Here is a 25,613-nt window from a genome sequence, read left to right as displayed (position 1 = left end):
TCAGTGTTAATAAAAACTCGATTTCGTCTAAAATCATTGATTTTACTGTGTATACTTTGTAATAGTAAATATATACAAACAACTCAGAGGGACAAAAAAATCGACGAATTCCAATACAAATAAAACAAAAAGAGTCTTTATACATGAAAAATGGAGAATAAATCGTAGTAAAAATGCATCATCTTTCGACACTTGCGATAACTATCAACTAAATACACCATAAAGGAGAATGGGGAAAGAAAAAAAACAACACACAACACACGTACGGTACAAATACAACATACGAAAAAATATAGGTATAGCATAATTATTCTAAAGGTTTTGCAGCAGCGAGACAGCGAAGACGAATTAGCATCCTACTTGACTTTCTTCTGCTGCCTCAATCTGTAGATATCGTTGATAGGAGGACTGAAGTAATCTTCTTCGTCGCTTTCGTCTAGTTGAATGCCTCCAGGACCGAATTTCCTCTTCTTGACTCTATTATTGGTGTTTGCATTGGTGTTATTGAAACTATCCTCGTTGTCTACGTAATGCACCGAGCTGGCGAATTCGAATAGTCTGGCGTCGTATCCGTGATCTCCTTTAGGTGCCGGAGCTGTAATTACAAAAACACACGAGTGTAAAAATAGCTACCTATTTATAATAAATTGTATTTTTCTTAATCTTGGAGATATGATCCTTACGTCGATCAGGCAGGTTCATCTTATTGAACAAGTTAATCAGCGAATCAACGCCTACGAAAGGACCATTGAAACAATCCGGTGGTGGTAAAATTGTCATTAAATGCGAGGCAGTCGGTGGAGGAGGGAACGAACCACCAGGTATAGGATGTTCTCCCGGGAAAGCGTTGATTTTAGGTTTATACGGGATCATTTGATTGATATCCGGTTTAGGTAGATGCGTTTGCTGTTGATCCGTATCATCTACGACGTCTGGATTGGGAGCAGATGACGTCGAATGAATAGATTTTGCAACGGTTTTACTGACTACGTTGTATCCTATTGACCTGTGAAGATTTGAGGGCACGAATTAGTAATTTATTGGGTTTTGGAAGGGTAAGAAGGGCTTATGGGGAAGGGAGTAATACTTACTTCAATTCGGTATGGGTACATGGGTAGAGATCGAGGAAACGGTATCTGTCGACTATTTGAGCGGTTTCTTTGCCTTCGAATTCGGCGATCTGAAATTCAAATCGATGTTAGTTTTCATTTTTAAAATATTTACATTGAATAAGTAGGTACCTATTTAGAATACAAATTTTTATTTTTTTTACCTTTTCTAGAACAGAACTTCGACGTTTTTCGACTTTCAAAATACTCGGTAAGTCGCCAATATTTGACTCGAATTCTAGAAACCTGTTCCAAATTTCACTGCAAACAAAAGGAATAAAATAAAATCAGTAACATATTAATTTATTGAACGAGCAGCGAATAAAGCGAGGAAGAAAAGTGAAGAAAAAAATTCAGATTCGATTCCAATCTGATTATATAATTATTAAAGCTAGCGAGAGGAGGGGGGGGGGTAATCAATTTTCACCCCAAAAATTAATCAAGTAGGTAATCTGCTATTATTAGTAGACGATTCCTCAGACTTGCCTCAGTTATTTCAAAACCTTGCAATTTTAGCAAAAAAAATAAAAAATAAATTGTGTCGAGAAGCAACATTTCTTGCATTTTTTTTTGACAAAAAGCAGCACTTTTTTTTAGCGATTTTGGTAAAAAAAAACCGCAAAATTTCTGTTCAGACTTTTTTTTTGCAATTTTGGCACAAAGCGAAATTTTTTTGCAAATTAGCAAAAAAAAGGAGGATTTTTTTTGTGATTTGGTCAAAAAAACAAAAAACCCTTTTGCAAGCAAAATTTGTACGTGACAAAAAAATGTTTTTCGCAATTTTTATAATTTGACGAAAAAGCTGAATCTTTTTAGCAATTTTGACCAAAATCAAGATTTTTTTCAAAAATAAAAACTTTTAAAATTTTTTTGCAATTTTTGTAAAAAGCAAGATGTTTGTTATTTTGACCATAATTCAGGAATTTTTTTCCGCAATAAACATTTTTTTTGGCAACATTGGGAAAAAAGCAAAATATTTTGCAATTTTGAAAAAAAAAGTTTCTTTGCAATTTGACAAAAAAAAATTTACTTATTTGCGATCTGACGAACTAGCAGGAAGACTTTTTTTAAAATAGTGGCGAAAAACAAGATTTTTTGCAATTTTGATGAAAAGAATTAGGGAACATATTTTTTGCAACATGACAAAAAAATCGAGCTTTTTTTGCAGTTTTACAAAAAAGCAAATTTATTTCAAAATTTTGGTACAAAACAAAAGTAACAATCTTTTGCAATTTTGTAAAAAATGCAAGATTTTTGCAATTTGGCGGAAAAAAAGGTCTTTTAAAAATTATTTGGTCAATAAAGCACAAAAGCAGAATTTCTTGCAATTTAATGAAAAAGCAGAACTTTTTTTTTGAAATCGTGATAAAAAGCAAGATTTTTGATTTTTAAAAAGCAGGTGTCTTTTTTGGCAACTTTTAGTTTTTACAAAGTTTTTAGCAAAAAAAAAAACAAGACTTCTTTTCAAAAATTTAAAAAAAAATGCAATTTTGGTAAAAAAAAAATAGTTTTTTGTAATTTGACGAAAAAGCAGGACTTTTTTATAAACTGGGGCAAAAAACAAGAATTTCTGCAATTTGGTTTAAAAGGAAAATTCGTTCAACAATTTTGAAAAAAGCAAGATTTTTTGCATGACAAAAAATGACTTTTTTTTGCAATTTTGCCAAAAAGTCAAAATAATTTCAATTTTTAGCGAAAAAAACAGTAATTTCTTGCAATTTTGTCCAAGAAGCAATATTTTGGCAATCTGAAAAAAAAAAATAAGGGACTTTTTTTTACAAACTGTGGACAATACAGCAGGGCAGGATTTTTTAAATTTGACAAAAAGCAAGACCATTCTATAATTGTGATGAAAAACACGACTTTTTGCAATTTTGGCTAAAATGTAGTTTCTTGCAATCTGACCAAAAATCAAGACATTTTTTGTTACAATTATGATAAATATGCAGCAAGATTTTTTGCAATTTTGTAAAAAAAATTTTACAACTTTGACAATAAGCAAGATTTTTTGCAATTTGACGAAAAAGAAAGAGTTTTTTTTTTTACAATTGTGGCAAAAAGTGAAATTTTTGAAGTTTGACCAAAAAAAAACGATTTTTTTTTGCAATTTTGTGCAAAAATAAGATTTCTGCAATTTATTGACGAAAAATTAGGACTTTTTACACCTCCAACAATAAAGCAGGATTTTTTGCAATTTGACGAAAAAGCAGGAATTATTTTTACAATTGTGTCAAAAAGTGAGATTTTTGCTGTTAGACAAAAAATAACGATTTTTTTTGCAATTTTGGAAAAACAGAAAGATTTTTTCAAAAACTAAAAATCAGAACTTTTTTGCAATTGTAGTAAAAAGTGGCATTTTTTTGAAATTTTAATTTAAAAAAAATCGGAAGCTTTTTTTGCAAAAAAATTTGAAAAAATGGGTGTAGCCTTCTCTTTAAAAAACGTTTTAAACATCAAGTCAGAATTTTTTTTTTTTAAAAAAAAGCTCAATTTCCAATATTTAAAGTAGACCAATTAAATTGAAATATTCGGTCAGACTTGATAAAAGAACTTGAAAAAAATACCAATGAATTTTTGAAAAAAAAGGCATGATTTTTTTTTTAGATTGTGCTGGAAAATAATATTTTTAGGAAATTCAGTGAAAAAGCAGTGTATTTTCTGCAATTTTGGCAAAAATTCAACATTTCTCGCAATTTAATTTAAGAAAAAAATCAGAGCTTTTTTGCAATTTCGGAAAAAAAAATTGTTTATACTTCAACGAAAAAGGAAAACTTTACACAATTGTAACAAAAAAGCAAAATTTTACACAGGAATCAAATCACAAATTTCTTCTTCGAGCTTATGTATATCTTGATAGGCACACGTTCGTAGTAAATTTTACTTACACTGACTGAGCTGGTTCCAAACCACCGGACGATAAAATTCGTTCAAACAACACTCTCGTATTATTATCCTCTGCAAACAAATTCGCAAAAATTAAACCCATCAGTCTCTCAGACCAAAAAAAAACTACTCGAAATCGAAATTCAAACATTTCAAAATCACATTAGACCTACTACATACCGTTCAAATGAGATAAATAATCGATATAACATATCACATATTCTGGACAATTCGAAAACTTCTTCAAACCGAGTTCAAATATTCGAAACGCAATATTCTTATCTTTACTACAATAATATTCCATTAACGCTGCAGCCACGAACACCTATCATTGAAAAAGAAAAAAAAAGACAATCGTACATTATTCAGTTATTCGCTCAAACTCTTGTTTCGAGAAATTCGCGATCATCTTACTTGATATTTCGCTCTGGTATCTTCTCTGGCACGTTTAAATATAGCTCTGGCAGATTTAATACCTTCGGCTCTCCGAGCGAACTTCATATACTGAATATAAGCCTGTAAAACGACAATTTATAATTAATACATCGTTCGAATAAATTCACATCCAAGTCCGACTCGTAAATTTGATACTCACCAAAGTAGGATCGATTTGTTTCTGATCCAAATAATCGTTATAAATCTGATGAACTTTATCGTACTTCAAGTGACTCTCTTCGAAATCAGCGTAGGCGAAATGCAGCAGCATATTTTGCTTTAGAATAGCAATAGCTCGCTCAAACATGGCTTCGGCTTCTTCGGTGAATAATTTAGCGGCAGTTATATCCTGGAAAAATAACAATTTTATAAAATCTGTTTTCAAAAAAAGAACGTAATTCATGTTCGCAATATTTACCCCTTTTTCGGTGAGCGTCTTAGCACTTTGATCTAAGAACTGGGCAGCTTCGTACCAGAAATCCGGATGATGACCCATACAAAGCAGGCATTGCTCAAACGCAAACATGACTCTTTTGGTAACAAGGGACGTGTCTTCTGAATGTAAAGGATTGCTTTTCTCCCACGAGATGTACTTTTTCCATAACTCGACCTGTTTGAAAATTGAAAAAAACCCATTAAAATCTACGATAAAATTAATTCAAAAAATTTTTTACAACAATTATCTTACTTGTTTAGCTTCTTCGGCACTACCGGTAGGAGGAATACTAGGATAATTCTTACTCAACCCTCTAATAATAATTTCCAACTCTTTAGCCACTCGACGAGCATTCATGTAGTCTTTGCTACGTTCCATCAGCATTTTCTCAGCAATAATCGGATTAATGGCTTGCTCATAAGCTAGGTAATCTTTCCACAAAGTTTCGATGTTCAACATCGGTGTAATAACTGCCCTTTGGTAAACCTGAAACAATCAGCTCCAATTAATATATGTACCTCAAAATATAAGAAAATTTCCCCAAAATTGAGCTATTCAGTGTAACCTTTCGAATAGCAGTAATTTTCTGATTCTCGGCATATGATCCGATAGCTTCTACGCTTTTCAAAAACGTCACGTAATCGTTCCAAATCGTAAACGACATGATATCTAGACCTATTTTATCGATGGCGAAATCGTAAGCTTGGGCCATTTTTTCTCTGCGGACAATTAAAATAAAAAATTAATCATAAGTAAAATATTCGGATTAGTCGAGATAATAAAGTGGATTTGCGTACTTGTAGGTTGGCAACAGCGATTTGGTTTCTTTCACATAGGCTACGTAGAGTTTCCATAAATCGATATACAAAACTTTCATTAGACAACGTTGAAAAAGCTGTAAAAAAAAATGAAATCATAAGCTTTCAAAAGGAAAGAAGGGAGGGATGAAAAAAATAGGATTTAAACTGATTTTCGAAAAAGAAAAATCCAACAAAACAGCACAAGTAATGATTTGAAAAATTACACGAACAACTTTGAGCAAAAGTTGCCCTTCCCCTCCCCCCCTCCTCTTTCACTCCAAAAAATGTGTTTTTAGACGAATTTTCAAATAATCAGCATTTCTTTCGACATTATCTCATATTTGGTTGACTTCAATATCTCCTTCTTGCGAAATAAAAATTTTGAGACAGACGTTTCCACCTCCAAAAGCTACATGAAATGCTTCTGCCATATTCTGAGCCATTATCTGATTCTTCCAATTTCGTATTTAGGCTTGATTTGGGCGTTGGATTTGAGAGATTTGAATGGAAATGACATGGGGAGTCAAAATTTCACGAACGAGGGTATAAATTTTCGAGGAGGGGAGGGGTAAAAATGATTTTAAAAATGCCAACTTGGGTACAATTAAAAGCAAACAAAACGTTGTGTAAACACGTACATCCAAAAATCGACGTCCAAAAACAATCCCAAGAGAGAGGTGGAAGAAAAATTCAAATTTTTTGTGTTTTTTGAACTTGAAAAATTTTGTGTCACTCCCATCCCCTCCATATCTACTAGGAAGTCTGAAATTTGGCATGGATCATTTGAAAGTGCCCTAAAAACCATACTTAAAAGACAAGACTTTCGGCAGAATATTTTTTCAAATGCTTCAATGTGAGGAGGAGGGGGAGGAAGGGGGACGGGGAGGAAGGATCAAATTTTATTCAAGTCAAAATGTTTCCATTTAAAAAAGAAACAATTTTTTAAAAAATTAAAATTTTCAAAGAAAAAAAAATTAAAAATTCTAAAATTTGATCGCAAAATTGAAAAAAAGTAGGAGGAGTTGGCGGCCAATTTTGACAAAAAATGAAAATTCACAACTTCTGTGGTAAAAAAAAACGAAACATTTTTGGAAAACGAGGTTTCAACACTGAAATTTCGTGCTAAAAATTGTAATTCAATTTTGAGAATATTTGGTTAATTTTTGTTTGATGACTTTGATGACCTATTGGTAGACAGTCTTGAAATTTTTCAAAATTCATCCAAAAGCAAGAGAGAATAAATGAAAAATTTCAGTCTGGAGTCTGGACTTCTTTCAAATAAAAAACAGGTAGGTATTTGATTTTCAAATTTTTCCATCTTTTTTTAAAGGGGGGGGGGTGATAACAGTTTTGTCTCTCAATTTCACTCAAGCATATCACGAAAAAAAGAAAAAAAACTTGAAAAATTTCAAAAGAAAATAACACTGTGAATGGAAAATATAAAAATAGAGAAGAAAGAATTTTTAGAGGGAAAGTGAAATTTTATCTGAGGTCTGCCCTAGAACTCCTTACTTGAGAAAAAAATTTGTAAGAATCAAAACTCTAAAAGGAAAAATAAAAACCCACTTGAATGGAAAATTTCAATAATACAAAAATCAGAAAAAGCACAGGGTGTTCGATAAGGGGGACAACATGAAAACGTAGAATTCTCAAGAGGCCATTTTTTCAAATAAAATTCTGAAATTTTTAGTTTTCAACCAATGAAAAGTTCAAAGTTTGTTTAGACAGAGAAAAAAATTAGAAAATCAGAACGAATTTCCAAAATTTTCCATTTTTGGGAAGGGAAAGAGAAGGGGTAGAAATTTTTTGTCACGTAACTTGAGAAAAAAAACTTATAAAAAATGAAAATATCGAACAAAGAAGAAAATAAAATCAAAAAATGTAAAATTTTGATGATTAAAAAATAGAATAAAGCAGAAAGTGTCTAGAAAGCAAGACAACACGAAAAAAAGACAGAAGCAGGACCTTCAGGAAGGTGTTTAAAATATTCAAGTTGGAATTTTTTCCCCATTTTTTTTTTATAACTTGAAAAGATATTAGAGAAAAAATTCAAAAATACCTGAAATTTTTAGGTTTTGTCAAATAATTCTCATCTTTGAAAAAATGAATTTTTCTATTAAAATTTCTGAATGCAGAAAAGAACAAAAATTAGAAAAGTTTAAAAGTTTATTAAAATGAAAAAAAATTTAAAAAAAGCAGGACACTTTCCAAATATATTTCAAAGTACGAGTAAGACATTTTTTATGTTTCAGGTGCATAAGTAACTAAATTAAGGGGGGGGGTGGTGAAGAGGACGGAGGGATTTTTTATTTTTTTCAAGGGTGTCAAATAAACAAGATCTTTAAAAGAACATTTTTAAAAATCTTGCAATTTTTGAGAAGTGGAGGGAGGGAGGGAGGGAGGAGAATTGAAAAAAGTAACTTCTGATGGAGAATTTCAAGGTTTGATTTAAAAAATGGTAATAAAGTAAGACTTTTTTTTTGTCAATTTCAGCAACAAAAAAAACAGATTAAGAGTAGGACAGAAAGGACAAAAACAAGATAAGCAGTACAACCAGAACACTGCAAATTGACTGAGGAGCCTGAAATTTGACAATATGTGCATTCAGAGGGTACCCTAGATGTGTTTTTTGGACGATTCTACTTTCTAGTCCTTCCTTGCCCCTTCTTATGGCAATAAGAGTATTTACTGGTATTTTTCAAATACAGCTTTCAATTTTTTTTAAAATATCATTTCAAATGCTGAATTTCACGAGGATGCTTTGGAAATTTTCGACCTATTTTGACACTATTTCAACTTTCAAGCACCCATTTCATAAATAATTTCACTCTGTGAATTAATCATATCGAAAATCAGACGTATATTTCCTTCATTTCGAATAAAATTCCATTAAAATCCTGGAGAAAAAAATGCACATGCGATTAAAAATCAACATACCTGCTCAACTTTCTCGAAATTTCGACCTCTCATCTGAAAAAAAGTTACGACAAATATTACAACTAGGAAACACATAGAAATAAATTCCTAAAAATATCGTTTTCAAATTAAATATTTCATCTGCACATTCAACTACGAGATCCATCAACAATTACACTTATATTGCGAAGCACTGTCATTAAATACTCAAGTAGGTATATATATAGAGAGAGAGAAATTCAAATAAATAATAACAACCTTTTTTTTCTACAGTTTTATTCATTTTTTCAATTTTCTAGAGAACGGAATACGAGAGAGAGAAAAAAAAACAAAACATCGATGAAAATGGAAAAAATGAATTTATTTTCATTTTCAAAGCATGAAAAAAAAATATGAACACATAATGAACAAGATAAATCAAAATATTACATTCATTTTTTTGAAATGAGAAAAAAATCATCATGTTTTCAGGTTTAGAAAATAAAATAATAAACAACACGTTGAATTTTTTAATATTTCATTGGTTACATAAGAAAAATAAAACATGAAAAAAATTATATAAAAGGAGAAAATTGGAACGAAATAGAAGAAAGAGAAAAGGGAATAGGAATGCGGATTATTTCAACTCTGAGATATTCATTTTGGAAAAATAAGTATTTTCAATCACTCATTCGAAACTTGACTGTAAAATATGCTAAAATGAACTGATCCACTCTGATTTATTTTTATTATGATATTACTCGTTCATTTCTCACATTTTGGTTTTAAAAAAAAACAACACCAATCTATCAAGAACCTCTCCCATCTCCTGCAAGAACACATTTTCTAATCGATAAAACCCTGATAGAAATACACAAACTGAATTAATTCCACGATGAAAAATCCCTTTCGTACTACATCGTAAACCTCTCTCAACAACACACGAATTTACACGTTATTTGCACTCAGCAGCACAATGATGGCACCTGTCCAATGACAATGCCATTGCCACGACTAATCAAGATGAAAAACACTCGGTCGAAGAAGGAATTTAAACCATGCACACATCGACATCGTAGATGTTATTCAAGATCCTAGGAGGACAATGATGCCGAAATTAGACGAACAATCGAGTGAGGAAAAAAATCTTGCAAACGAAAAGAAAAAAAATACTACGAAAAATTTTTCAATTTATTTTTTTTACGTCGTCGTAGAAAAAATAAAACGACTAAAACGTCTTTATTAACTTGTTCATGGTAACAACAATGAAAAAAAAAATCTCATTATAAATCGTATATAATTAATACTGACAGTACTTCGTATATATGGTATAAGTAGGTAAAAAAAAAAAAATTGACTAGATGGGTACCCAAAATTTTTCTTTAAAAAAGGGTGAAAAAATAAGTATATCATGTGCAATTGACTAATACCTCCATTTCAATATACATCTTCCAGTATCGGCCGGATGTGGGGAATACGGAGATTAGTTTCTCGAAGAAGGAACGTACGTCTTGGATGAATCGGTTTTGGGCTTCTCTGATCAGCAAGCCCCATGCTTCCATGTCCCATTTATTCTCCAAGATGGCATCTTCGGCTTTTTCCAACTTCTCGCTACCCCAAACCTGGAACAGAAAGAGAGAAATACGATATAGAGAGTGTTTTTGTGCAAAATTCAGTTCCATAACGCTAAGAAATTGAAAAAAATACACGTAGATTATGCGAGGGTTCCATTCGTAGTGATAAGAGGTCTTTGGTGAAATTTTTTCGTGACCTTTGATGCTCTCAAGATCAAAAATACGTCACAAAGTCGCTCATCGTCGAAGAAAGAAAATGATGAAATAATTTTTGAATTTCATAAGCTCTCATTTTTTCAAAAATTATCAAAACTTTTGTCATTTTCCTTTAATTTTGAAATATTTGCACCTCATAAATCAATAATTTGCTTCAATTTACTACAAATACAATTTATTGGGTGTCGATCTGTTCTTTTTCTCATAAGGGCACTTCCATAAGCCCAATACTTACTTTTGGCAGTATTTTAATGATTTTCTTGAAACTATTTCATCGGTTTCAAGAAGCAAAATACCGATAATTTCTTCACTTCTGTTCGCTGTCATCGCAAAAGTACAAGATTTTCATCAAAAATGATGAATTCAAATATGATCTTTCTCATTTTCAGAATTTTAAACTTTCCTGGCCTCACATGTTTCCAAAAAAACCATTCATTTCAACAAAAATATTTTTTCTTTTTTTTTAAATTTTCATTCCTATTGAAAAAATAAAATTTTTGATTTTTATCAAAAGTGACACATTTTTTTCAAAATGATCTGTTCAATTTTCACAATTTTCAACTTTTCTAGCCTCACAAGTTTCTAAAAAAAAACCATTCATTTCAAAAAAATCTATCTTTTTTTCAATTTTTTTTTTCAAAAAAATTTTCATTCTTATTATAAAAAATAACATTTTTGATTTTTATCAAAAAAATACATTTTTTCAAATGATCTGTTCAATTTTTAGAATTTTTCAACTTTCTAGTCTCAACCGTTTCCAAAAAAAACATTCATTTCAAAAAAATCGTTTTTTTCAAAAATTTTCATTTTTATTGAAAAAAAAATGAAAATAATACATTTTTTCAAATGATCTGTTCAATTTTCAGAATTTTCAACTTTTCTAGCCTCACAAGTTTCTAAAAAAACCATTCATTTCAAAAAAATCTATTTTTTTTTCAATTTTTTTTTTCAAAAAAATTTTCATTCTTATTATAAAAAATGAAATTTTTGATTTTTATCAAAAAAAATACATTTTTTCAAATGATCTGTTCAATTTTTAGAATTTTTCAACTTTCTAGTCTCAACCGTTTCCAAAAAAAACCATTCATTTCAAAAAAATTTTCATTTTTATTTTAAAAAATGAAATTTTTGATTTTTATCAAAAATAATACATTTTTTCAAATGATCTGTTCAATTTTTAGAATTTTTCAACTTTCTAGTCTCAACCGTTTCCAAAAAAACCATTCATTTCAAAAAAATCGTTTTTTTCAAAAATTTTCATTTTTATTGAAAAAAAATGAAAATAATACAGTTTTTCAAATGATCTGTTCAATTTCCAGAATTTTCAACCTTTCTAGCCTCACAAGTTTCTAAAAAAACCATTCATTTCAAAAAAATCTATCTTTTTTTCAATTTTTTTTTCAAAAAATTTTCATTCTTATTACAAAAAATGAAATTTTTGATTTTTATCAAAAAAATACATTTTTTCAAATGATCTGTTCAATTTTTAGAATTTTTCAACTTTCTAGTCTCAACCGTTTCCAAAAAAAAAACATTCATTTCACAAAAAATTTTCATTTTCATTTTAAAAAATGAAATTTTTGATTTTTATCAAAAATAATACAGTTTTTCAAATGATCTGTTAAATTTTTACAATTTTTCAACTTTCTAGTCTCAACCGTTTCCAAAAAAAACATTCATTTCAAAAAAATCGTTTTTTTCAAAAATTTTCATTTTTATTGAAAAAAAATGAAAATAATACATTTTTTCAAATGATCTGTTCAATTTTCAGAATTTTCAACTTTTCTAGCCTCACAGGTTTCCAAAAAAAACCAATTCATTTCAAAAAAATCTTTCTTTTTTTCAATTTTTTTTTTCAAAAAATTTCATTCTTATTGAAAAAAATGAAATTTTTCATTTTTATCAAAAATATACATTTTTTAAAATGATCTGTTCAATTTTCAGAATTTTCAACTTTCCAGTCTCAACCGTTTCCAAAAAAACAATTCATTTCAAAAAATTTCAATTTTTTTTGAATTCTATTTTTTTCCAAAAAAAATCAAAGAAATTTCTATTTTTTTTTTCAAAAAAAATCATGTTAGTTTTGGTGAAAAATTTTTCTTTTTTCAAGTTTTATTATTTAAAAAAATATGTATTTTTAGGGAGAAAAATTCTCAGGCATAATGTTTTTTCTAAAAAAATCCAAGTTTCTAATTTTCTGTTTTCTCAACTGATCAGTGATGAACATTTCTCAGCTCCTCCTAATTCTTCTTCGATACCTCGCCTAATTAATCACACGAAAAAACCCTTTTCTATCAAAAATTCAACCAAAACTCCAAATAGTCCATAAGTACTCCAAAAGTGCTATTTCATTTCAAAGTAGAAAGCATTCTAACGCTACATAAAATAATATCGTATATTTAAAATATTGAAAGAATACTTAGAAAAAAATCACTATCAAAAGTAGTAAAATACGTATAAAAAAATTCAACGTTGGACGATTAAAATATATCGTAAAAAATAAGCGTAAAAATTACTTTAAAATTTATTTCATCGATAAAGAAAGAAAAAAATTAAAATTAAAAATAATAAAATGGAGAGCGATAAGGAAGATATGAAAGGTAGAGAGAGGGTTCGAATAAAACCCAGTAAATTGAGCAAATAACATTTCAGTCCATTCGTCAAAAAGGGACAAATTAATACGTTCTAAAATCAGGCTTGGTTTTAGTCACGTTGTTTTTTTTCTGATGTAGTAAAGTCGCTCTCGTATCATTTCCGGCGCTGGTTCCGTTGGCGAACCTTTTCGAGAACCCTGTAGAGGCTAATTTACCGCATGTGGAATCACCGGAGGATTTCGAACTGCTCGAGTTGGGCCTTTCGCTGGCACCTTGTTTACCAACGATATCATTCAACCATCCGATAATCCTTTCGTTTTTCTTGATTAGTTCTTCTTTTTCGGCGACACAATCACGAGTCTGATTCAGATCATCTTTCAGTTTGATGTTTTCTTCTTCTAATTGTTTGACTTTATTATCCATTTCTTTGACAGAGCTTTCAGCTTGAGCTGTTCTCAGTTTCAACTCGTCTAAGGTTTTCTGTAAATCAACCATGGTTGCGGTTCTTTCGGCGAGTTTATGTTTCAGGTTATTCATTTCTTTGTTCATCTTGGCGATGATTTCGTTGGCTTTGGCCAGATCCTTGGATAAGTTGGTAAAGTCTCGTTCTTTTTTCTCTAAACCGTCGAATTTCTCTTTGAGGGCGTTCTTGAGGTAATTTTTACTCGATTCGGCCACCTCTAGGGAAGAGTTTAGTTTACGTATCAGTTTATCTTTATCGTCTCGTTCTTTCTCCAGCTGCGTGTATTTTTGTTTGATGCCTACGATGAAGTTATTCTTTTCCTTGGATTCGGTTTCGAGTCTGCCTATTCTATTCTCAGCTCTGAGTATTTCATCTTGTAAGATTTTCATATCGTTGTGGAATTTCTCGAGTCTTTCGTTCCGCTCGACTAATTCGGCTTCTAATCTGGCGTTGGTGGTTTTCAAAGCGGATAGTTCAGCTTTGAGCCTATCGACGGTGTTTTCCAGGCTGGAGATATTGGTTTTATGGATTTCTTCTTGATTGCTCAAAGCTTTACGAATCCTAGAGTCGCACTCGAGCTGGATCGATTCGCATTTACGTTTGAGCGAGGCGATTTCTTCTTCGGATTTTAGCCTATTCGAACGAATCTTCTCATCGGTATCGTTCTTGAGTTGTTCCATTTCGTAATGTTTCATTTTAATCGTTTGATCGGCTTTCGAGCATCGATCTTCGGAATTTCTGCATTTGATCTGCATCGATTCGATTTGATTCTTTAGTGCGATGATATTTCGAGCCATCAAAGCGTTGATTTCGGTTTCGGATCCGGCTACGACGTGTAAAGCGACCAATGTGAGTTCTTGGAATCGATTAACGTCTTTGATTCGCAACAGGATGCATCTGCCTTCGACGATATTGCAAGGATCGACGGAGACTTCTTCGAGGACGACTCTGAACGAAGATGTATCGTCGCTGATGCATTGTTCCAATAGGTTGACCAAGTAATCGGGGAACTTGACGAAATCGATGACCAGATCGAGTTTCTGTTTGAGTTTCGAGTATATCTGCGAGTCTACTTCGGTTGTGTACAGGAATAGTGGATTTTTATCGTCGGTGATGGCGATCTTGAGTAGTTTATCGCTGGCCACAGCGTCTGTTCGCGCGATTAGCGATATTTTCACGTTTAATTCGAGTATGTCGTTACGACCGGCGATGCGATAATGTATTTTGCAACTTTTATCGTATAGTTCTTGGCAGAACGGTCCGACATTCGAATCGTATTCGTTTGAACGAAACAACATGATCGATTTTTTAGATTAAAATTTAGTAATTTAGCATTTTATCGCGCGAATTTCCGCCTGGAACATACAAACGTGAGAGTGGCGTTAGATCGGAGGTAAACAATTCCATATCGAGGCGAGATTCGCGAAAAATGGCCAATTTTTCAGTATTTTTTTCTTTATATTCGGTCGAACGTCATCGTAATATTACATCATACGCGTACAAATGTGTTGTAATAATTTGAAAACAATAATTAAGGAAATAAAGTTGATATTTTACGATAGTAAGAAAAAATTGATAAGAAATTCATTAACGTTATCAACGATAGATGAATGGAAATTTAGATTCTGTTAAGGTTAACTCGAAATATTAAAATGCTATCTACTTTTACATGAAATTTAACAACGATCGAAGCTATTCGTGTATTACAAGTACTCCAGAATGAATCAAAATGCAATCACGTCTGTCGTTTTCATTCTTCAATCAACGTGACTGATTAAAGCGCATGAATCGAGACATACGAGAAGCCTACAACAGACCCAGCATTTCATCGGCGTATTTCTTTAGCCAGCAGAATGATTCAAATTACACCGGAGATTGGAGACTGGCGACGACGACGATCGCATCATTCGAGTAACTTCTCATCTGCCCATCGAATCAAATTCACCCACACAGCCCTCGCATAATCGTATACAAATCTACGCAATTAATACAAATAAACAATAATAATGATACTTACAACACCAGATTTCAAGTTTGACATGGCTATTGTTGTACGATGGCTATCAGTCACTCAAGTACATGTGTTCACTCGAAAATTACACGCAATTGCTAACAATCCATGAATTAAGACGCGGTTTTTTCATTAGCGGTAACACATTTGCTATTTAACTTGATGTACGAAGCGCGGATACACAAGAAGCCATCAGCTTTTTCCGTTAGAACTTTTAAAGTTTCGGTATCAAAAGGGACTCCGCTCGCAACTCGAGGCGCCGCAAACAATCATCAAACAAAATACCAGTGATGCCGAGTGAATCGGTGAAAAATGCCCCCGGTTTAGGAGCTTCTGCGGGCATTTATATGCATCGTGGAATTAGTACAGATGTGAAATACTGTAAAATAAACATTTAAATAAGTGTTAAATCGTTTTGCGTTGCTAAAAATTACGTTAAATGCGTTCGACATTAATTATTTTCGTTGTAGATTTGCTACAAGGTTGGAGGGAAATTAGCTCAATGACGATGCGGCGTTGCCAAGTTTTTGGAAAAAAAAAACAAAAAAATACGATCTACATAAAAACACTTTAAGGTAAACGTAAAACCGTGAAAAATAGGTTGGTTTTTGCAGATCGAAATTTCGATTTTGGAAAAAAATAGGTAATTCGTGTTTACCTATTTCTCTCATTTTGACATTTTTTTTCTCACCTGGCCTGAATCAAAGATGCCAGGTTGCATAACAATGTAATCAAACAAGAAAACAATAAAAATGAAAGTGCAATATGGTGGTATTGTGAAGTGCAAATTTTAATCCTCTTGTCTACGCAAATTAATTACATTTTAGTACACTATAAAAATTAATTTACGTACAATCGCACCTTCACTTTGCCTATCGCGTTCAAAATACCCTCGCGTAGTTCTCCCATCTTTTAAAATTCGTCCAACGTCAACGTTGTGATCAACTTTACAAAGAACTTGGCCAGATTTGTACACAAATACTTGTAAGTGTTTTTAGATTAAATAATCGTAATCTGCATTTTGATTCATTAGATATTTTTAATCGTATTGTCATTAATTTGTGGAAAATCTACATTCGAGTACTGTGCTTTTACAGGTCTCATGTTGTTGTTGAATGAACTAGTCGTCAAGTTCCAGAGTTCAGGTCGTTCAGAGGTTGGTTAAATGTGAATTAGTGTTACTTCTAAATTTAGAGCGGTATTTATTTTAAAAGTGATAACGTATAGGGTTAGATTCCTTCGCGAGCTTAATTTAAATCTACGTACGTAATTAATCGTTAGTTGAATTATTTCTGTCGCGATGTCAAACACGAATAATGACAATTTGATAAGTAAGGTTCCGGGTTTGAATTCAACTCACTTTTGTGTTTTCCAAATTTCGTTTTGTAATTTTTCAAATAATTGCTCTTCGACCCTTCGTTTACTTTGATTTGATGATATTAATAATATTTTTATTTTCACAGAGTCGACCTCCTCCGGTATTATTAAAATGAAATGAATCATCTTGCGAATAAACACGTTAATTTTTGGTAAGTATCGCCTTATAGCAGTGTTGCAATTGGTATTCGAAAGCGAATTTCCGCTCTCTATTTTTAGCCATATTCGAGTAATTCGTTCGTTAAATATCTTAGAAAGTGAATTGCGGTTTTTACTTATACGCTCGATTCGTGATAATTAGTCACGCTCTATTACTACTCGTATCGATAAAAACACTCGTTAAAAAAAGCTCTCGTTTACAGATTTAGTGGCTTTCGATTTTGCCAACAAAGGCCGTCGGTTCAACCATCAATGGAAGAAAGAATGTGTCAGAAACAGGTATCAACCATTCAACATTCGCAGCAGCAAACGGACATCGTCCAGACAGCCAATTGCCACCGGTGTAAAATGTGTTCGTCTTTTTCATCGTCGTCTTCTTCGTCATCGATTTCGTCGTCGTCGTCGAATATTTCATCTTTATCGGGACATGATACTCATAAACAGTTACCCAGACAGTCTTCCGATAAGAAGAGTTCAGGAAGTTGTTTCATCCAACAGCATTTACAATCGATGTTTAGTTTATTAAGACGAGAAGAAACGTTGAAAATGGTCGGTAGTGTTTTGTTGATTTTCAATTTGATGTTTTTTAGCGTGTTAATATTTGATTTCGTCATTTTTTTGTACAGGCTGTCAGATTGGAAAGTACGTACAGTGGACGTACTCGATATTTGGTAGTTGTTAGTCGTCCTGGTCGTAATCTCACCGAAGAATGTTGCTTATTGGGAATCGATTGCAATAAAAGCACCACCGTTGGATTAGTTCTGAAAGTTTTAGCTGATACTGCAATCACTCTAGATGGAGATGGGTAAGTTATTAAAAGCATGGACCATTTTCTGTGAAATAATACTCGAATTTAACTGATTGTTTTTCGCTCAATTACAGCGGTTTCAGTGTTAGCGTTTGTGGCAGACAGCATATTTTCAAGCCTGTATCCGTTCAAGCGATGTGGTGAGTTGGGAGACGTTTGTGAAACGATTTCGATCAAATGCTGAATTCTAATGATATAATTTATCTGCGTAGGTCTGCTCTTCAAACGTTATATAAAGTCAGTACCAAAGCCAGAGAGGGTAATTATTTCGAAGGAGGAAATACACACGATTGGGTCACGTATTACGAGAAAAGAATCGAATCTGACAGATCGTGTATTAACGAATGGCATACAATGAACGACATCGAATCCAGAAGACCCCCTTCACCCGATTCTCTCCGATCTAAGTAAGATTTCATTACGATAAATCAATCTATTCGAGGAACGAGGTACTAACGAAGTATTGTTCTAGACCTCGCGAACGTTTGGAAACTGAACGAGTAATCAGAAGCACGTTGAAAGAGATCATGATGTCGGTCGATTTGGACGAAGTAACTTCGAAATATATTCGATCGCGATTAGAAGAACAGCTCGATATGGATTTACGAGAATTCAAATCGTTCATCGATCAAGAAATGTTGGTTATTTTAGGACAAATGGACGAAGCCACCGAGATATTTCCTCACGTGTATTTGGGCTCCGAATGGAACGCGTCTAATTTAGAAGAATTAAATAAAAATCGGTACGCAATTCGCTGCAAGTTTCATTTTTTACGACGGTTTATTTATTCGTAAAATAATTGTTTTCGTTTTTATCTTCGCAGGATATGCTATATTTTAAACGTGACTCGGGAAATTGATAATTTTTTTCCCGGTACGTTCGATTATTTGAATATTCGAGTTTACGACGACGATAACACCGATCTGCTCAAACACTGGGATAACACGTTTAAATATATTTCTAAAGTGAAGTAAGTCGCAACTGACCGGAAGTATCTAATTGGTTAAATTAACAAGATTGTTGATAAACACCGTTTGATTTACAGGAAAGAGAATTCCAAGGTTTTGGTTCACTGTAAAATGGGCATCAGTCGGTCAGCCAGCGTTGTAATTGCGTACGCGATGAAAGCGTATAATTGGGATTTCAAAAAAGCCTTCGAATTCGTCAGAAAGAAACGCTCGTGTATTAAACCGAATCAGAATTTCATCAGTCAGCTTGAAACTTATCAGGTCCGGTTCTAGTTCGGTCATTAGTGAACGTTGAGCTTTTTTTCGTTATTAATTCGACGGGTGAATATTTTAGGGTATGCTGGACGCGATGAAAAACAAAGAAAAGCTGCAACGTTCGAAATCCGAGACTAATTTAAAAAGCACCTTCACCAAGAGCCGCTTTCACGCGTACAATAAAAAGAAACGAGAACAGAATAGTAATGATTTGGACGAGCGAGTCGACAAGAGTGAAAAAGTCACCGTCAATCGAACTGAAAACGAATACTCGATGTTACGAGTCTATTCCGGTACCGAATTGGCTCGTTTATCGTTAAGACCCAAGTCTTGGTCACCGGATAATTTAATCGCCTCTGAAATCTTCAGTAGCACTGGTAAATTTAATACTCTCGAGCTATTTGATGTACAAGAAGTGTCATCTGATTGATTATATTATCTTCGATGCAGGTACAATGTCTCAGTCGCTGGAGCATTTGAATACAGCGAATGGTAAACTCTCGGCTGACAGTCATTCGTCGTCGGTGTCGTCGTTGAGTACGTCTCCACCTAGAATACCACCGGCGCCACCTCTGCCTCCTATTGATAGTCGATATAATCTAAATGTTCGAATGCCTTGCGAGAATGGATTAGCTTACAGCGTTTCACAAAATAAAATCGTACAATTGTATTCGGCTCAAAAGTAAGTAGTCTGGTATCGTAGGGAACTTCGTATTTAGAAAAAGAAATCTGCTGGTGTTCCTTTTTTTTACTAGGCCCCCTCATCAAAGCATTTTAAAAGCTTCGTGCTTGAGAAAAAAATTGAGAGAAAAGTAAACGTTTATCTTGAGAAAGTCATAACCCCTCCCCCCTCCTCCAACTCCTCTCTTTCACGTGTTTAATTTTGGAAAATTTGTTTAAAAATCCTGTTGAAGTCTTATTATTATTTTTTTTCATTATTTGTGTACTTTTTTAGAAATGAAAAATTTGGCCTGCCCCTTCGTCTCATTGAAACATTGAACAAAAATTCGTGCCAAATTGCTAAAAAAAAAAAATCCGCAGAAGTCGTGTTTTAGTTTCATTTTTCAATCGAGTTTTAATATTCTTCATTTATTATCTTTTTCTTCCAAAATTTTCATGTCTGATATTTTTTTTGTGGTCTTTATCAACAATAGAAAAGTTTCCATCCCTCCTTTGGATCAATGAAAAAAATTCAAACCAAAATTGGCGAGAAATGTTTTTCAAGACTTGTTTTTTTTATTTTCTCAATCGAATTTTAAAATTTTTCATTCACTCTGTTCCTCTTGAAATGTTTATTTTTTGATTTTTTTCTAGTCTACTTTGAAAATGAAATAATTTCTGACGGTGACCCTCCCTCCTCCCCTCATTGAAACTTTTTAAAGCTTCGTGTCGAATTTTGCCAAAATTGGAAAAAATTCTTGCCGAGTTTTTTTTTCTTCCCTGTTTTTCAATCGAAATTTGAAATTTTCCATTTCGTTGTCTTCTTCTATTGAGGTTTTGATTTTTAAAAAAAATTTCTCTGCAGGTCTTTTGAAAAATAGAAAAAATTTACTAAGGGGTAGTTTTGATTCTTCTTCCCTCCTTTTTTTTGTCCCATTCAAATATTTGAAAAAAAAATCGTTCCCAAGGGTAAAGTTGGCAAAAATTCTGCAAAAGTCTTGTTTTTTCGAACAAATTTTGAATTTTTTAAATTTATTTTTTGACGTTTTGATTTTTTTTCAGTTTAGCAAAAAATAGTGCTAAATTTTGCGAAAATCGTCGAAAAATCTTGTTAATGCCTTCTTTTTTCCTATTGTAATTTTGGCGGTTACTTTTCTCACTCCCTCTCTCTCCTGTCGCCCTCCAAACGAACAATATCATCTTGAAGATGACAGAAAGTACTGCGAAATGTTCGTTTGTTCATTTTTAAATATATTTTCAATTTATTTTATTCTTCACTTCTATTACAATTTTCATTTTTTTTTTTTTTTCATTTTCTCCTAATCCTTATTGAAAATGGAAAAAAGCTCTGTCTTTCCCTATATCTTCAAATGAAACATTTAAAAATAAATTCGTGCTAAATTTTGCTGAAGTTAGCAAGAAATCCATCCAAAAGTCTTGTTTTTTTTTCATTTTTTAACCCAACTTGAAAATTTGAAAATTATTCTATTTTTCTTTTATAGTTTTTATTTTTTTGGTCTTCTTTGAATATTTAAAAAAAAATCTGACCCCCCCCCCCCCCATCGTTTTATAGATATGCCAAATTCCAAATTCTTCCAAATAGGCAACAAAATCTGCCAAAGAGTTCTTTTCTTTTCTGTTTTTTTAATCCAACTTGGAAATTTTCCATTTTTATTTTCTTAATTCAGAACTTTTATTGCTTCAGTTTTTTCCCAAATGAAAAAAAATGTTCCCCAAGAAAGTTTCGACCACCTTTGCTCCTATGTATCTTCACTTTCAAAAAATTTGTGCGGAATTTTGCCAAAAACTGGCAAAAAGTTCTGTTAGTCTTGTTTTTTTTAAAAATTTTTAACTCAACTTTCAAAATTTTTGTTTTTATCCTCTTGAAATTTTGATTTTTTTAGTATTTTTTTCTGGTTCTTTCTGAAAATAGAAGAATTTTGACTCTCCCCTCCCTCTCATTGGAACATAAAAGCTTATCGATGAATTTTACCAAATTTGGCAACACTTTAAAAACGGGAAAATTTTGGCTACGTTAAAAAAAAAATTCATGCTAAATTCTGCTCGAATTGAAAAAAATCCTGCTCGGGGTTTTTTCATTTTTCTTTCGAGCTTCAAAATTTTTCACTATATTGAAACTTTGATTTTTTTTCAATTTTTCTCTAATTTTTTATTTTTTGGAAAACAGAATCATTTTTTTGTCCCGTGTTTTTCAAAAAGTCTGGCTAAAGTTAACTTTATTCCCCATAAAATTGTGAAATTTTTCAGTTTTTCTGGTTCTTTTAGAAAATATAAAAAAGCTGATCTTTCTTCTTCCTCCTCAATGAATCATTAAAAAAGAAATTGTGCTGAATTTTATAAACATTGGTAAAAAAAAAATCCTATTAAAGTCTTGTTTTTAATTTCGTTTTTCAATCAAATTTTTCAACTTTTCACTTAGGTATTCCGTATTCGCTTAAAACTTCGATTTTTTCATTGTTTTTTCCAGTTCATTCTGAAAATTTAAAAATGCTGATTCCCTCCTCTTCCCTCTCCACGAAACATTGAAAAAACTCTTGTTAGATTTCATCAAAGTTGGAAAAAAATCCTGAAAATTTTTCTCTGTTTTTTTTTTTTTTTTCAATAGAAAAATTTGGCCCTGCGGAAGTTTTGAGTCTCCCCACCCCCCCCCCCTTTCTACCAACCTCATGAAACATTTAGAAAAGTGACAATTTCGTGTTTCTTGAGACTTTCGAATTTCATTTTCATTTTTTCTTGTATTTTCTGACTTTGAGAATGAAAAAATTAGGACTCAAACAGATTTTGACCCGACCTCCTCTTTCCCGAATTTGATTGAATGTTATGAAATTTTCCTGCCTAAAGTCTTGATTTTTTTGTCACCATTCTTAAAAAGTCTTGGTTTTTTTTTCATTTTTTTTTTTTTTGTAAAACTTGAAAAATTTTACGTTTATTTTCACCTGGTTTCAGATGTTTGATCTTTTTTCCATTTATTTTTTCTAATTTTGTGAAATTTTAAAGCATGAAAATTTTATTGGGGATACAAAAAATTTAAGCGTTTCCCTATCCCTCAAAATTCAAATATTTTTTTCAAAATGCCATACCTAAGTCCGGCTTGTGTCTGTTGGTTATTTCGATAACGTCATTTAAATTCAAATATCGTTCTATTTATTTTTCCGCCGAAATATTATCCGATATTAATCACGTTCGTAATTCGTAATTCGTAATTTTACAGCCAAGAAAGCTACAACATCGTCGCCAGGCTGGAAAGCATCACGTCGTCGCAAACGCTCACTTCGAACCGAACCTATCATCAGTCCGAATACGGATACTCGGACGCTGAGAAATCGGCAGCGGCCGCCGCCTCCGCCTCCAGCGCCACCACCACCAATACCACTCAAATCACCGACCCACAGCCACCGCTTCCACCTTCATCATCGCACAACTCAACGCTATTGAACTCGTTAACGTCGTCGTCGTCTTCGTCTTTAACATCATCATCGTCATCATCGACATCGACATCTTCATCGTACATACTTCAAATACCTTCTCAATTTCAAGGTACTACCTCGAGCGTTACGTCGCGATCCGCGTACAAGTCGAACGCTGTTAATCTAGTCAAAAAAAACGAAGCTCTGCGAAGTATTCGCGTACCGTCGCCTTTATCGAATCGTCGTAGCGGCGACGGACTGGACGAGAAATCTGCTCTACCGCCGACGCCATCGTCACCGGATCCATCGCATACTCGTACTACTAGTAATACTCCTTACGGCGTGATAGCGCCAACAACAGCAACGGATACGTGTTACCAAAGCGAATACGTTGGTAGACGACGCGATGAAAAGTGTCTTTCAGGTCCTCCTAATTTGTACAGTGTTCCTTCTTCGTGTTTAGTAGGCGATAAATCATCTTCGCTGGCCGACGATAGCGGGTTTGTTTCGAGCAGCGACAACGAATTAGCCAAAAATGCCAGCAGCCCGAATGTTATCAACACGGTTCAATGTGCTTCGGTCAAACATCGCACAAATTTGCTGGAAAGGTTAACGAATCCTCGACCAGGTCGTCTAGGCGGTAATATGACGACATCCGCTACGGACGACGAAGGCAGCAAAGGAATAGTGTTGAATTTAAAGAAGGAATTCGAAGCTAAATGCAACGTGCACGAGACTCGCAAACAACGTAAAAAATACTCGTCGCAGGGTGACGACAATAATAACGAAGATGCCCGAAGTCTGCCCAGTTCACCGGTCATCGAACATAGCCGAAATCGTAACTACACCTCCGGCGCACAGACCACCACCGCGGCGGTTTCCAGTGAAGATCTATCGGTGAGGAAATTAGTCGGCAAGTACGAGGTGGCCAAGGGCGCAAAAGAGAAAAAATGTGTCAAAGGACAACCGCCTATTCCGCCGAGAAAAAGTAGCCTAGAGATAAACCTACCGCAATCCAAGTTCGCTGCCGGAAAGAACCCATCGTCCGGTGTATTTGCACCGTACAACAGAGGCCACAAAGTAATCGGGCCCGTCGTCAAGTCCTTATTTGGTAACCCGAATGAAATCAGATCGACCGTCACGAAAGCAGCGAATATCCTGCAGCAAGGCAAAACCCACCCTTTATCGAAGTTGACCTTTTGTAAACAACGTCCGAATCCTCCGGTTTATAATACGATGTAATTAATATTACTCGATTAGCTAGAGGATCCAAATCTTCTCAGTTCGGTCGTCATCGTTGACACGTCTAGCTCTACTCTGAATCTCAATTTATGTACTTCCGGTGATTGGAAAAATTCTACTGAACGTTACTATTACTCATTGAGGAATATTCTCGTAACGTGTTTTTTTATTATTTTTAAAACGAAAAAAACAAATCGATGACCGTTAAATATATAATATTGACCAAAAAAATATTCGGGTTTATAAGCGAAAAACAAAAAAAAAGAGGTAAATGAAACGGTTACCTGTGGATTGAATCTGACGTAAATTCTCAGTATTACAAAATATAACCTAACATATACTTATTTAAAAAAAACAAAAAAGAGACTTACTCGAAATTTTTCGATGATTTTTTTTTTTTTTTTTTACTTCGTTTATTTTAGAGTGACGGTAAATTGACACCAATATAATTTTTTTTTAACCGAATGATCTGATTTTATTTTTATCGAAGCGTTATTTACTATTATGTATATTTATATTAGTATTTTTTTTTCTTTCGTTATTTTACCTACGCTATTCATTTTATGCTCTGTTATTTTAAGTTGGATAATTTTTTTGTGATCGATTTCTTTTTCTTTTTTTTTTGCTTCTATTTTTGTGTTGTTTATAAAGTTTTTATTTTTGTGATTAATATTTAAAATTTTTGGATATAGAGTCGGAATGAGACAAATCGAAATAGTCATAGCATTACGTACCCGTTTTTTCGTTATTTTAATGTATATAAGCGTTTTTTCTCCCCTCTCTCTATCTCTCTCTGTATCTCTGTGTCCTCATAGGTAAATTTTTTTAACGTACTTAACAACTCGTTTTCGTTTTTTTTTTCGTATTCTAATATTTTTTTTCTCCTTTTACATCATTTTTTTTTGTGTTTCCGGATAAAGAATTTTTACATTTTATGTAACATTAACAGTTTGCCCATACGCTATTTATTGTATCTCTCATACTTTATATTGCAAAACGCAATAAAAAATTTTTGCGAAGTGGAGTTTTTTTTATGGCGATGAGATGGTTTGAAGTGAGCGGAAAAGTACTTACTGTAGGGGGTGGGGGGGAGGTGAGAGGATGCTGGAGATTTTACGATAAATATTTTGTGGTAGATTCGGAATGTTGCTTTAAAAAAATTGAAACTCGGATTTTCTGTCTTTGGGGACCCATTCCAAAATCCCAAATTCCTTTGTTTTGGTTCAGATTAAAAATTTTTTAGAATGACAATTTTTTGATAAAGAAAAAATATTCGCGAAGGAGTGAAGAAAAAAGCTGG

The 25,613-nt window shown here is 32.9% G+C and overlaps 2 protein-coding genes across 4 annotated transcripts; one reads left to right on the top strand and one right to left on the bottom strand.

The window, feature by feature from the left end:
- Positions 1 to 21: 21 nt before the first annotated feature.
- On the bottom strand, positions 22 to 15,905 carry su(f) (cleavage stimulation factor subunit su(f)). 2 transcript variants are annotated; one of them, XM_065352994.1, is made up of 15 exons: positions 15,423 to 15,904; positions 9,989 to 10,180; positions 8,601 to 8,633; positions 5,661 to 5,758; positions 5,429 to 5,582; positions 5,116 to 5,349; positions 4,846 to 5,037; positions 4,588 to 4,776; positions 4,407 to 4,508; positions 4,173 to 4,317; positions 3,995 to 4,064; positions 1,274 to 1,370; positions 1,092 to 1,180; positions 684 to 1,006; positions 22 to 595 (listed from the first exon to the last, which is right to left on the bottom strand). In XM_065352994.1, the coding sequence occupies exons 1-15, from the start codon at positions 15,444 to 15,446 to the stop codon at positions 357 to 359; spliced, it is 2,181 nt and encodes a 726-aa protein (XP_065209066.1). In that variant the 5' UTR covers positions 15,447 to 15,904; the 3' UTR covers positions 22 to 356. The 2 variants fall into 2 exon arrangements, with proteins under 2 accessions (XP_065209066.1, XP_065209065.1); XM_065352993.1 differs by having other exon boundaries at positions 4,588 to 5,037; positions 15,423 to 15,905.
- Positions 15,906 to 16,144: 239 nt separating this feature from the next.
- On the top strand, positions 16,145 to 25,332 carry ssh (Protein phosphatase Slingshot). 2 transcript variants are annotated; one of them, XM_065352991.1, is made up of 13 exons: positions 16,145 to 16,400; positions 16,514 to 16,572; positions 16,880 to 16,945; positions 17,156 to 17,501; positions 17,579 to 17,757; positions 17,835 to 17,900; positions 17,973 to 18,167; positions 18,233 to 18,502; positions 18,584 to 18,730; positions 18,806 to 18,989; positions 19,063 to 19,360; positions 19,434 to 19,665; positions 22,876 to 25,332. In XM_065352991.1, exons 4-13 carry the CDS (start codon positions 17,205 to 17,207, stop codon positions 24,311 to 24,313), a joined length of 3,306 nt encoding a protein of 1,101 aa, XP_065209063.1. In that variant the 5' UTR covers positions 16,145 to 16,400; positions 16,514 to 16,572; positions 16,880 to 16,945; positions 17,156 to 17,204; the 3' UTR covers positions 24,314 to 25,332. The 2 variants fall into 2 exon arrangements, with proteins under 2 accessions (XP_065209063.1, XP_065209064.1); XM_065352992.1 differs by lacking the exons at positions 16,145 to 16,400; positions 16,514 to 16,572 and adding an exon at positions 16,673 to 16,747.
- The last annotated feature ends 281 nt before the right edge of the window (positions 25,333 to 25,613 follow it).

Source organism: Planococcus citri, chromosome 2 (genome assembly GCF_950023065.1).
Source record: "Planococcus citri chromosome 2, ihPlaCitr1.1, whole genome shotgun sequence".
Lineage (NCBI taxonomy): Eukaryota > Metazoa > Arthropoda > Insecta > Hemiptera > Pseudococcidae > Planococcus > Planococcus citri.
Note: the sequence above shows the minus strand (reverse complement) of the source record. Positions and strands in the feature narration are given on the sequence as shown.

Excerpts from the sequence above, each read along its gene's own strand:
- ssh (XM_065352991.1), top strand. The coding sequence starts at position 17,205 with ATGGAAGAAAGAATGTGTCAGAAACAGGTATCAACCATTCAACATTCG. Across the intron at positions 18,990-19,062 it reads GTCAGCTTGAAACTTATCAG|GGTATGCTGGACGCGATGAA; the intron begins GTCCGGTTCTAG and ends TGAATATTTTAG. Across the intron at positions 19,361-19,433 it reads TGAAATCTTCAGTAGCACTG|GTACAATGTCTCAGTCGCTG; the intron begins GTAAATTTAATA and ends TCTTCGATGCAG.